Below are 12,388 nucleotides of genomic sequence, written 5' to 3'. Positions count from 1 at the left end.
TCCTGAATTGTGGGGAGTTTAGTCTGCTCCCCAGTCATTAGTCATTTCTCAAAATTTAGTCAAAATTAGAACTAAATTGAAACCAGATAGTTTACTACTTAAGTAATTGTTGTTGATTAATACCCTCTGTGTTTGTGTTATCCGATCCTCTTGCACTGTTATTTATTAGCCTTTAGAAATTGTTCAGTGGATTGCTCAATTTTTCACTCTGATGAAAAGAACTAGAAATTTCCTGGGAAACCTAGGTGGGGGAGGTTAATCTAATACAATTAATTTTTATTATTGCTATTTAACAACTGCACTGTTTTTTCATCTCTTGAATTCCAATCTAGTAATTTCTGCTGTAAAATTCTAACTTTTTCCATCTTTGTATCAAAGTTCCTCCTAGTTTCCAAAAGCCTTATAGAGGATGGGAATCTGGTAACATGGTAGATACAGGAAGAGGTGGAGAAAATAAAGATGTGATTATAAACAATCCCCTTTCACTGTACTGTGAGACCGATGCTGTTCCTCCTCCAGTTCTTACATGGTATAAGGATGGCTATCCTCTGAACTCTAGCGATAAAGTACTGATATTACCAGGTGGGTATTAAAGTATGTCACACTAAGACCTTAAGAAATGGTGTTAGTACTAGCAATTACATGGTAATAACTTTTCCCATTCAGCACGTTGTGTTAATGTTCTTTTAGACTTTATTGACTGAAGAATCTTCTTTCCAGTGCTCAGACTTAAGCAAACAATTTCCTTTACTCATTTAAAATGTAGTCCCTAAAATAGTGTGAATATGAGCATTGTGTTGAAACAAAATAAAAAAGCATCTTCTCTCTGATGTGTTCCTGATTTCTTTAATCACAGTTAAAGTAGGAAAGTCTCTCAACGAGCGACAGAGGTACAAAAATATTACAGTATCAGAATGACCTTGAACTCTTACTTAACCTGATGTGGAAGAGAGAGAGAGGTACTTAAAATGCTGAGAGCACAAAAAGGGAGGCCTTTCTGTGCAAAGGATGGTTTTGGATGCGGTGTGTAAAGAAATGTAAGGATAATGTCTGTCTGCTTATTACTGAGGAACCTCTTTTTTTTTCCCATGGAATTAATTAGCCTTTTCCAACATTTCAGTATGAACATTCTTGAATTCCAGGTATCTGCCAATAGAGAAAGTAGCTAGGAAATTAAAGTCCTTAACTACTTGTAATTCAGGACAAATGCTGACCATTCATAAATTTGCTTGCTTAGGCCACTTGTGTAACATGTTGAAATGTTGAAATGATGAAAACTGCTTGATTTTAAAGGTAAATCATGAATGCGCTTTCCTTCCAGGAGGCCGCGTGTTCCAGATTCCACGGGCGCGGGCTGAAGATGCTGGGAGATACATGTGTGCGGCAGTAAATGAAGCTGGAGAGGATTCCATTCATTACAATGTCCACGTGCTCTGTGAGCTTTCCTGCTTTTCTTATTTTGATATATTTGTGTAAGATACTAATTTTGTAGAAATAGAGTGATGTGAAAATGGTGGTAATGTTGCTATTTTTGTATGTTTATGGGTTATTGTGATAAGAACTGACTTGCAATAGCACTATCACACTTGACTGTAAAGAGACGTGTATATCAAAGTCTTGGTTTCTTTTGTTCCCTATCCAGTTTCCAGGTCAAAAAATCTGACTTATACTAGACTTTTGTCTTCCCTGATTTTCGTCATGATTTTCTACAATATCTGCAATTGACTCATATCATTATTGACTCTCAGTCAAAACTCTCAGTCATAAGGGAATTGATGATTCAGATAAACCATTGAATGTCTACAGAGTCTATTCTGCATGATCTATTTTGATCTATTTAGAAATATTGCACAAAAAGCTTTTGTAAGTTGCTTGCACTGTCTGATGATATAATTGCGGTTTTTGCCTTAGGAAATGCTTGTTTCTGTACTTTTATTTCTATATCAGTTACTGAAAGCACTGAGTTACTGTTAGGAGGATTCTTCTAGTAAAACCTCTTCTTTATGGCTGCTGTGAATAAACATACTTCTCCTGCAGTCCCCTTGGGTCATTCTAGTTGAACTATTCTGGGATTTTAATATCTTTCAGTGTATTCACTGAGAATTTCACTATTTCCTTCTGCAAACACAGGCTCTGATATCTTAAAAAGAATTCCTCAGGGATATGCTGAGTCACAGCATTCTTACAATGTGTTACTCTTTTGTAGTACCACCATCGATCAGGGGAGCAGATGGTGATCTGCCTGAAGAAGTGAATGTACTTGGGAACAAGGTCGCAGTGATGGACTGTGTCACAAGCGGCAGTCCTTCTCCAAGCATCACCTGGGAGAAGGATGGCCATCTCCTAGCAGAAGACAACAAACATAGCTTTTTGTCCAATGGAAGAAGATTGCAGGTATCCCTAAATGAATCTTCAAGTGATGTTCAGCATTACAAATAAAAATCAACGATGAGGACAAAAAAATGAGCGAAATTCTCTCTATTTTCATAGCATGACATAGGGCTATAATATAAAATACAAGAAAAAATAAAAACTATATAGAATATGGAATTTATATTTTTATTTCAAATATTTTGTGGATAGTAGTTTTGTTATTAAATTTCAGTGTACTTAATGTGAAAGATAGCACATTGACCATTCTGAGATGCACAGACTTAGAAAAGAGATCCTGAATGCAGTAGCATCAGTGGAAGTTGCATCAGTTCACAGATAGACTTCTTCCAAACACTGCAGAGGCCTTAACAAAAACAATCAAATAAACAAACAAACAAACAAACAAAAACAGATGGAAAAAAAAACATTGTAGGCTTGTAAGCCCCAAATGCCTGAAGGGGGGTCTCTGGAGAGTGCCCGCAATTTTATGCATTCACAGTAAGTTGTCTTATACGTATGTCTTATACGTCTTATACGTCTCAACAGCAGTCTTGTTTCTTTTTCTTAGATTTTGAATTCCCAAGTAACAGATACTGGCAGGTATGTCTGTGTTGTGGAAAACATAGCTGGAAGGGCCAAGAAGTATTTTAACTTGAATGTTCATGGTAAGTATAATAACCTGTAATTTGCTGATTGTTTTGTTGGTTTTTTTTAAATGTTAGTTCAGTTTTAATGTGTTAATTTTAGCAGAGTGCAAGTCAACTTATTGAGCATACTGGAAATTCTCTTGTACTAGATATCAAATACAAGTTTGATGTGCCATGGTATCTTCAGCTCTTTATGTGTATTCCACATAGGTGGATATTTTTGTTGTGCGTGTACCCTGTGTAGGTTGCTAAGCCCTGTAATCATGAATTATAACCAAGTTGGATTACAGCCTGTTCTGATTTCCTTATGAAAAGTATTTTCTGAGAAAGTTATGATTAGAAACATTACACAAAGATACAGCGATCGTAAAAGTTTGCATTTTCTTTGTTTCCCTTTCTAAGATTCCCTTCTGTTCTTTTGTTGCTGTTGCTTTTAGGCATGGTTAAGACGGATTTTAGCATTCGGTGTCACAAGTCTAAAACACATACAGTCAAAAATTTAAACATTCTCCGCATTTGTAAAAAAAAAAGACTCTCTATCAAGGTTAACAGTAATTCTTCATGCCACTTTTAACTTTCCATTCTGAACTGAAAATCATGTAAGCACTACTCCCACAAAATCATCAGCACAGTTACATTTTAAAACCTACCAAGGAATACTGGCAGCTAAGTTTTTATCTATTTTCATTATACTGTGGAGACATAAAATCATGGATTGATCTGGGTTGGAGGGACTTGAGGATTGTGCAGTCTAACCCCTAGAGTCTTCTACATTCTACCTTGGATAATTTTTCATACCCTTGTTAGCTAGTCCATCTCCTGATTATATACTAGACAGAAGATAAGTGCTGTCTTCACTATCACATTTGAATGTAATCCCATAATCCAAGGAATTGGATGATTTAGGTTATTATATACAAAAGAAATAAATATTTCATATGAAAGAAATGAAAAAAAATTACAGTGCTTCTTTCTGCACAGTGATACATTTAGCCAAAAAAAGTGTTGTCATGGAAAGAATTTGCCCTTAAGTCATTTCTGAGAAATTCTTTGCTTTCATTAGAGTCTACCCAAATTTCCTGATGTTTGAGCTTTGCTTTCAAATTAAAGTATTTTTATTTTCTTGACGTTTGTATTTGAATTTAAACTTGTTTGTATTTGTTTATAGTAATCATAGCCTAATGCTGTTATTTTAAAATAAATATTTGTATGGCGCTTCAGATTCTAGCTCAGCAATATTACTTAGGACTATTAAGCTTTGAATGGAGTTTCATTTGAAAAATCAGATTAATGCTGTCAGGAGAGGACCGCCCAAGGTGAAGCACTTCTGTATATTTCAAATACAACTACTTTCATAAGATTAAATGAAGTATTAAGAATGTTCCTTAAGAAGTTGACAAATGTGTTTATTTTCTCAAAGGCAAGTAATAAAACTAAAATAAGACCTTCCAAAACACTGAAAATAAGCATCTAGTTTTAAAATCTGTCTCTAATATATAATAATAGATAGCTTTTTCTGTGAATTGAGCCTATTGTTTGTGCACATACAAATATGTCTATATGTGCTGACTGCCTGAGACATACACTCGCATTTGTGAGTGCTCTGCACATGTGGCAGAAGCTTGCAGAATTTGAAACGTACCGCTTACATAGTTTAAACAAAATTAATTAAAAGTTAGTTTACATTTGGCCCTGTGTATTTAATCGCACTGCCAACAATCACATCTGTGGGAAAGCAGCTGTACAAGTAAATAAATATAAATATCTATAAAATGTCATCAGATCAGAATTCGGCATTTATTCCAGTGAAACGTTTTATACTGATGACCAGAGAAATAGTGCTCAGTAAAATGTGGACTGAATTCTCCCATTTACATTGACTTCTCTTGTTTCTGTTGTGTCACAGAGGAGCAATAAACATGGCTTAATGACTGCTTTGTTTCATTTATGTGCCAGAAAGCATCTGGAATATCTCTGGTGAATATGGTCCAAAATACATTAAAATTTCTGTCTGTGAAGAAGAGGATTCCATGTGTTCTTTGGAATGATTTTTCTACCCAGTATAGCCCAGAACATGCTTTTGCTTTCCTCTTAAGTGTTTTATATTATGCATGCTGCAAAAACATGGAAACTAAAACCTGGGACTTATTAAAACGAAGAGATTTACAATTATTTATTTTTAAATAGTTCTTGTAGAAAGATCAGATGTCAAAGTATTCTTGTCTTGAAAAGTAGTGGGACTTGGAAGTTTAAAAATGCTCTCTTTTGAACAATGTGTATGTGCAAGAATTTTAAACTGTTTAGCTCACTATTACACAATGGGTTTTTTTTTGTTGTTGTTAACAAAAGAACTCTGGGCTATATCAAAAGGAAGCATTTTTGGCTCTCTATTATAATGTGAAATTAGAATATTTCAGAAAGAACAGTAACAACACAGTCTCAACAGGAAATGGTATGTAGCCCTTCTGTATATCTCAGCAAGATAAAATTTAATCTGTCCTGCCTTATGTAGCAATTGTCTTGTGAGAAAAGTCTTTTAAAATTGATGATACTTCAATGAGGATCTCTTACTGTCCACTTAGCCTTTGTAAATCCCAAGCAGAGCAGGATTACAGATGAAATGGTTTCCAGATCCATCCAAAAAGCAGAGGATCCATTCGCAGGGTGTGAAGGATTTTTGTAACATGGCCCTTTATCAAAGCTCAGCAATTCAGCTTTATATTAGTAAATCAGGATTTTGCAGAATATTGTTTGGTGATCCAGTGATAAATGCTAGTAATGCATTTCTCTCTGCAGTTCCTCCAAGTGTTGTTGGTGCTAATCCTGAGAATTTGACTGTCGTGGTGAATAATTTAATCTCTCTGACTTGTGAGGTCACTGGCTTTCCACCTCCTGATCTCAGCTGGCTCAAGAATGGAAAACCTGTCAGCTTGAATACTAACACTTTTATTGTGCCTGGTGAGGAGTCTCAACTATTTCTACAGCCTTTGGACTCAACTTCAGTCTGTTTTGTGTTGATAAGGGTGACAGCCATTTATGCAGCCAGTCTATTTTTAATATTGCTCCAGTGAGTAGACAAAGCACTTGACCTACTGTGTTTTTAAAGCATTTACTGATGTCTTGGCCATTGGATGGGCTCACTTCTAAAGAAAACCAGCTCAGACTGAAAGCACTGAAATAAACTGTGGGAAAAAGACTAGCAGGCAAGTCACATAACACAAGTCTTCTGAGATATTGATTGCAGTTGAGTCACTGACTCACCTTTCAAAGAAACAATCAGGAGTAGTGATGTGGGCTAGGATGAATTCTGCTGGCTTAGCTGACGAAGACTTAACAACTCTCCCATTGACTTCTATGGGAAATGGCGTTAACTGAACTCCCAGGAAGGAATCTTTGCATTCTGAGATCTCCTTACCCATTCAAAGCTCCTCATTCAGTGGGATTTCATGGTATCTGTGTCATTTTTGCTCCATATTTTGCTGTGTATCTTCTGCCCAGGATATCTCATGCAGATCACTTGTTGGGGTGCTCAGTCCTGTCCTGCAGATGTTATGTGGCTGGGGGTCTGCATTACACAGTAGACTGAAGTGCAGGTGTGGAAATTGCTTAATGGCAGTAGAGATACTGTGCAAATTAGTAATGTAGGCACAGACAGTAGTTTCATGGGTGGAGGCAATCGAGGCTTGGGGATAAAGGCTGGTGGGATAGTGACAGCAGCAGAGAAAAGGAGCATAGTTAAGTTAGCAGAAAGGGTTCAGCAGCCATAAAATAAACAGATCTAAATGGAGTATTAGTGGTTCAAATGTAAAAGCATCAGTGTAATCTGTCCTAAAATTTTATTATTTGACTTTTTAAATGGATTTACAAACCCCAGAAAGCAATGGCAATGTGGTGTGTTTTTGAATCCAAGGTTATTATAATGCCTGTGCTCAATCTGTTGGGGACACAATTCTAAGAAAGCACTTGAAACTGATACCATAACCACAGAATAAATCTCAGGACTTCTGCTTTTACTTCAGGTGCTCGGACTCTGCAGATTCCCCAAGCCAAACTGTCAGATGATGGTGAATATACTTGTATTGCAAGAAATCATGCTGGGGAAAGTCAGAAGAAGAGCTTCCTAACTGTCCTTGGTTTGTTTGTTTTTTCTTTTGTTTTACCTGTTTTCTTAAGATAAAATGCAGTATTGTAGGGTTTTTTAGGTCAGTTTTTTTGCCTTCGCAGAACTAAAGCAGAAATAACTCTGAGCTTCTTCTGCAGTCCCCCCAGGCATCAAAGACCATAGTGGAACCTCAGTGACAGTGTTCAACGTGAGAGTTGGCACCCCAGTGATGTTAGAGTGTAAAGCCAGTGCTATCCCACCACCGGTCATCACCTGGTACAAGAACAGGCGTATGATTTCAGAGTCTGCAAATGTGGAGATCTTAGCAGATGGGCAAACATTACAAATCAAGGGTGCTGAGGTAGGTAGGTTTGTGGGATGCTGCATCTGCCACTACTGTCAGGTGACTATTTTGTTCTTTATGGATGTATCCTACTAATTCAATGTAGGAGATATATTTGTTGGAAGCCTTTCATTCTTTGAAAAGAATTTTGAGTTGGCAAAGGTTGTTAATATCTCTGTACTATAGCATTAAAATAAGATATACTTAGTAAGGTTTTTGTTTGTTTGTTTGTTTGTTTTAATTATTTTTATTCTAGGTTTCTGACACTGGCCAGTATGTTTGCAAAGCCATAAATATTGCAGGGCGAGATGATAAAAATTTCCATCTTAACGTTTATGGTGAGCACACTCCACATTATCTGCATTTATTATAATGTCATAGACACTGTAGAGTACAGAATTCAAAATCAGTTCACAAAAATATCTCTTAAGCAAAGTACTCTTACTGCTTCCCTTCAACTTATAGTGCCACCAAATATAGAAGGCCCTGAAGAAGAGTTGGTCATAGAAACAATCAGTAATCCTGTTGCCTTCATTTGTGATGCTACTGGAATTCCTCCACCAACACTGGTCTGGCTAAAGAATGGAAAACCACTAGGTAACATTCTGTCATGCTCTTTTCTGCTCTTCTGCTCCCCTCCCTCACCTTTGGGGTACTGCTATGCTGTTAGCAGCATATTTTTTTGTTTCTTCTTCGTCTGTCCCTAGACAGACTCTTATGTTAACTGATGGGATATTTTTTACTTTGTTTTGAAATGTTGATGAAAAAAATTCTCAAGAAGTATTTACTCTCTGGCCTGTTTGGAATGACTACTTGTTTGTATACTTTCAGAGAACTCCAATTCTCTAGACGTTCATATTTTTTCTGGTGGAAGCAGGCTTCAGATTGCTCACTCTCAGCTTCTAGACAGTGGGACCTACACATGTATTGCCTCAAATGTAGAGGGAAAAGCTCAGAAAAGATTTGTGCTTTCCGTTCAAGGTAAGACGTATCAGTGCAGTGAGAATTATCAAGTAATTTCTGAGTATGACCCTGTAAATGAGAATTGGAAAGTCTGTATCAGTATTTCTATCATTTGCAAGCAGTGGGAAAAGTTGTTAGAAGATTTAGAGACTTGCATGAAAAAGAATATTCTTTACCTCCTACAGTAGGAGAACTTGAAAACTGTTGGGAAGGCTGTATGCGTTTGCTGCTGATCACACCCTTCTGCCTGCTGAGCACTGAAGCTATCTTGGTTGGTTAAGTGTGGAACACGTGGTTTCAGAGGCAGTAATACCTGTTGCCTTTTTTCCACCATAGCTAGTAGGAGATAGGAAAGAATTCTTGGCAGAATTTTCTTATTTAAAAGATTATTTTCCCAATCTAATAAAAAACCCTGTATTGTTATGGAATTCTCTATTCCTTGCCTCCCTGCACTTCACTCTTACACTGCAACCACCTTTGCTTTCTTCTGTTCCTAATGACTCATCCCCATTAATCATAGAATCATAGAATCGCTAAGGTTGGAAAAGACCCACAGGATCATCCAGTCCAACCATTCGCCCATCACCAATGGTTCCCGCTAAACCATGTCCCTCAGCACAACATCCAAGCGCTCTTGAACACCACCAGGGTCAGTGACTCCACCACCTCTCTGGGCTGCCCATTCCAGTACATCACCACCCTTTCAGAGAAGTAGTATTTCCTAACGTCCAGCCTGAATCTTCCCTGACGCAGCTTAAAGCCATTCCCTCTAGTCCTATCACTAGTCACCCGAGAGAAGAGGCTGACCCCCAGCTCACTACAACCTCCCTTCAGGTAGTTATAGAGAGCAATACGGTCTCCCCTGAGCCTCCTCTTCTCTAGACTGAACAACCCCAGCTCCTTCAGCCGATCCTCATAAGGCCTGTGCTCCAGACCCCTCACCAGCTTTGTTGCCCTCCTCTGGACACGCTCCAGGGCCTCGATGTCTTTCTTACAGGGAGGGGCCCAAAACTGTACACAGTACTTGAGGTGCGGCCTCACTAGTGCGGAGTACAGGGGGACAATTACTTCCCTCTTCCTGCTGGCCACACTATTTCTGATACAAGCCAGGATGCCATTGACCTTCTTGGCCACCTGGGCACACTGCTGGCTCATGTTCAGTCTAGCGTCAATCAACAACCCCAGGTCCATTTCCTCTACGCAGTCTTCCAGCCACTCTGCCCCAAGCCTGTAGCGTTTCCTGGGGTTATTGTGGCCAAAGTGCAGGATCCGGCATTTGGTCTTGTTGAATCCCATCCCATGGGCTTCAGCCCAGCTATCCAACCTATCCAGATCCCTCTGTAGGGCCTCGCTACCCTCAGGCAGATAAGCACGTCCAGCCAGCTTGGTGTCACCTGCAAACTTACTGAGGGTGCACTCAATACCCTCATCCAGGTCATCAGTAAAGATATTAAAGAGGATAGGCCCCAGCACCGATCCCTGGGGAACACCACTCATGACCGGTCAGCAGCTGGATTGAACTCCATTCACCACCACTCTCTGGGCCCGGCCCTCCAGCCAGTTCCTTACCCAGCCAAGAATGTATCTGTCCAAGCCACGATCTGCCAGCTTCTGCAGGAGAATACTGTGGGGGACAGTGTCAAAGGCTTTGCTGAAGTCTAGGTAGACTACATCAGCAGCCTTTCCCTCATCCACCAGACGGGTCACTGGATCATAGAAGGAGATCAGGTTGGTCGCCTTCCTGAACCCTTCGTGAACCCATGCTGGCTAGGCCTGATCCCCCGGTTGTCCCGCACATGCCGCGTGATCTCCCTCAAGACAATCTGCTCCATAATCTTCCCTGGCACTGAGGTCAGACTAACAGGTGTGTAGTTCCCCGGATCCTCCCTGCAGCCCTTCTTGTAGATGAGAGTCACACTGGCAAGCCTCCAGTCTTTTGGGACCTCAGCCGTCAACAGGGAGCGCTGATAGATGATGGAAAGCAGCTCAGCTATCACCTCCGCCAGTTCCCTCAGCACTCTCGGGTGAATCTCATCTGGTCCCATGGACTTGAGGCAGTCCAGTTGGAGTAGCAGGTCTCTGACTGTTTCCTCCTGAATTGTGGGGGATTTAGTCTGCTCCCCAGCCAAGGCTGCCTGGTCAGGGAGTAGAGAAACCTGAGGATAACCGGTCTGTCTTTTAAAGACAGATGTAAAGAAGGCATTCAGAACATCTGCCTTTTCCTTATCCTCAGTGGTCACATTGCCAGCCTCATCCAGTAGAGAATGGAGATTCTCCCTGGTCCTCCTCTTGCTGTTGATAAACTTGTAAAAGAGTTTCTTGTTCCCTTTTACCCCAGCAGCCAGGTTGAGTTCAGGCTGGGCTTTAGCCTTTCTGATTTTCTCCCTGCACATCATAACAACTTCTTTGTATTCTTTCCAGGTTGCCCGTCCCTTCTTCCAGAGGAGGTAGATTCTCTCCTGGAGCCTCAAGAATAGTTCCCTATTCATCCATGCCGGTCTTCTTCTGCACCGGCTCATTTTGCGGCTTAGGGGGACTGCCTGCTCCTGTGCCTTTAAGACTTCCTTCTTAAAGAGCAACCAGCCATCTTGTACCCCTTTACTCTCTAAGACTGAACCCCAGGGGACTCTCCCTACTAGTCTCCTGAACAATTCAAAGTCTGCTCTCCGGAAGTCCAAGGTAGCAGTTTTGCTGTTCCCCCTCCTGCCTCCACCAAGAATCGAGAACTCTACCATGTCGTGGTCACTCTGCCCAAGACAGCCCCCAACCTCTGCATCTCCCACCAGACCTTCTCTGTTTGTGAACAGCAGGTCTAACGGGGCAGCTCCTCTCGTAGGTTCTCTTATCATCTGCATCAAGAAGTTGTCCTCCATACATTCCAGAAACCTCCTAGACTGCTTCTTCTGTGCTAAATTGTATTCCCACCATATGTCAGGAAAGTTGAAGTCCCCCATGAGGACAAGGGCCGGGGATCGCGCAGCTTCCGCCAGCTGCTCATAGAACAACTCATCTGTCTCTTCATCCTGGTTTGGCGGTCTATAACAGATGCCCACCAGGATGTCTGCCTTGTTGGCTCTTCCCCTGATCTTAACCCATAAGGATTCAACCTTATTTTCCCCAGTCATAAGTTCAGTAACCTCAATGCACTCTTTAACATAGAGAGCCACTCCACCACCCCTTCTTCCCTGCCTATCCTTCCTGAAGAGTTTGTAGCCATCCATTGCAGCACTCCAATCATGGGAGTGGTCCCACCACGTTTCTGTAATGGCAACTAGGTCATAGTTTGCCTGCTGCACAATGGCTTCTAACTCTTCTTGTTTGTTGCCCATGCTGCGTGCATTGGTATAGACACACTTTAGCTGGGCCTCTCTCCTCACCCCTAATCCTATTATCGCTCCCCCAGGCTCACCTCTAGCAGGCCTGGTTTTATCCCCTTCCCCCCTCATGTCTAGTTTAAAGACCTCTCTACTAAAGCTAGTCCTAACAGCTCCTGGGCAAGGATCCGTTTCCCCCTTTGAGACAGGTGATACCCATCTGCAGACCTCAGGCCAGGTGCCAACTAGACTGCCCCATGATCAAAGAACCTGAGATTCTTGCGCTTGCACCAGCCTCTCAGCTGGTGCAATTAATTTGACTAGCCTCCCAGTGTTCAGTAAGACACTTCTTGTAGAGCATCTGCAGCTTTCTGCCATGGTCTCTTCCCTTGCTAGCAGTCACTGGTTGAGGAAGAGTAGCAGGAACTGTGAGCTGAGTTTGTCAGCAGGTCCAAATATGACTGCTCACCGTCAGCAGGCCAAACAGAACTCGTTCAGTATCACAGTTATTCTCTGGGGATGTTGGTTTTTGTGTGTCCCAGCTTGCCTGCCCATTTATCCCCAGTTTAGGAATGGAATATTAAGTTGCTTGTTTGATCAAATTTAACTTAAGTTGCTTTAAATGCTCAAAACTTGCTAGTGGGAC

General features: G+C 40.8%; 1 protein-coding gene across 28 annotated transcripts in view; it reads left to right on the top strand.

Moving 5' to 3' along the window:
* The window catches only part of HMCN1 (hemicentin 1), a 281,366-nt gene that overhangs the window by 222,718 nt on the left and 46,260 nt on the right, over window positions 1-12,388 (top strand). For all 28 annotated transcript variants that reach the window (XR_003076395.3, XR_005861916.2, XM_046944923.1 and 25 more), the window contains 10 exons: window positions 379-582; window positions 1,322-1,435; window positions 2,207-2,394; window positions 2,942-3,038; window positions 5,817-5,978; window positions 7,040-7,153; window positions 7,281-7,483; window positions 7,722-7,803; window positions 7,931-8,062; window positions 8,297-8,446. Coding sequence is in view for 26 of the 28 variants with exons in the window: in XM_046944923.1 (XP_046800879.1) it covers window positions 379-582; window positions 1,322-1,435; window positions 2,207-2,394; window positions 2,942-3,038; window positions 5,817-5,978; window positions 7,040-7,153; window positions 7,281-7,483; window positions 7,722-7,803; window positions 7,931-8,062; window positions 8,297-8,446 (1,446 nt within the window). In the remaining 2 variants the exon portion in view is untranslated. The remainder of the gene's footprint in view (window positions 1-378; window positions 583-1,321; window positions 1,436-2,206; window positions 2,395-2,941; window positions 3,039-5,816; window positions 5,979-7,039; window positions 7,154-7,280; window positions 7,484-7,721; window positions 7,804-7,930; window positions 8,063-8,296; window positions 8,447-12,388) is intronic.

Source organism: Gallus gallus, chromosome 8 (genome assembly GCF_016699485.2).
Source record: "Gallus gallus isolate bGalGal1 chromosome 8, bGalGal1.mat.broiler.GRCg7b, whole genome shotgun sequence".
Classification (NCBI taxonomy): domain Eukaryota; kingdom Metazoa; phylum Chordata; class Aves; order Galliformes; family Phasianidae; genus Gallus; species Gallus gallus.
The sequence above is the reverse complement of the archived record's forward strand: the minus strand, read 5'-3'. Positions and strand labels throughout refer to the sequence as shown.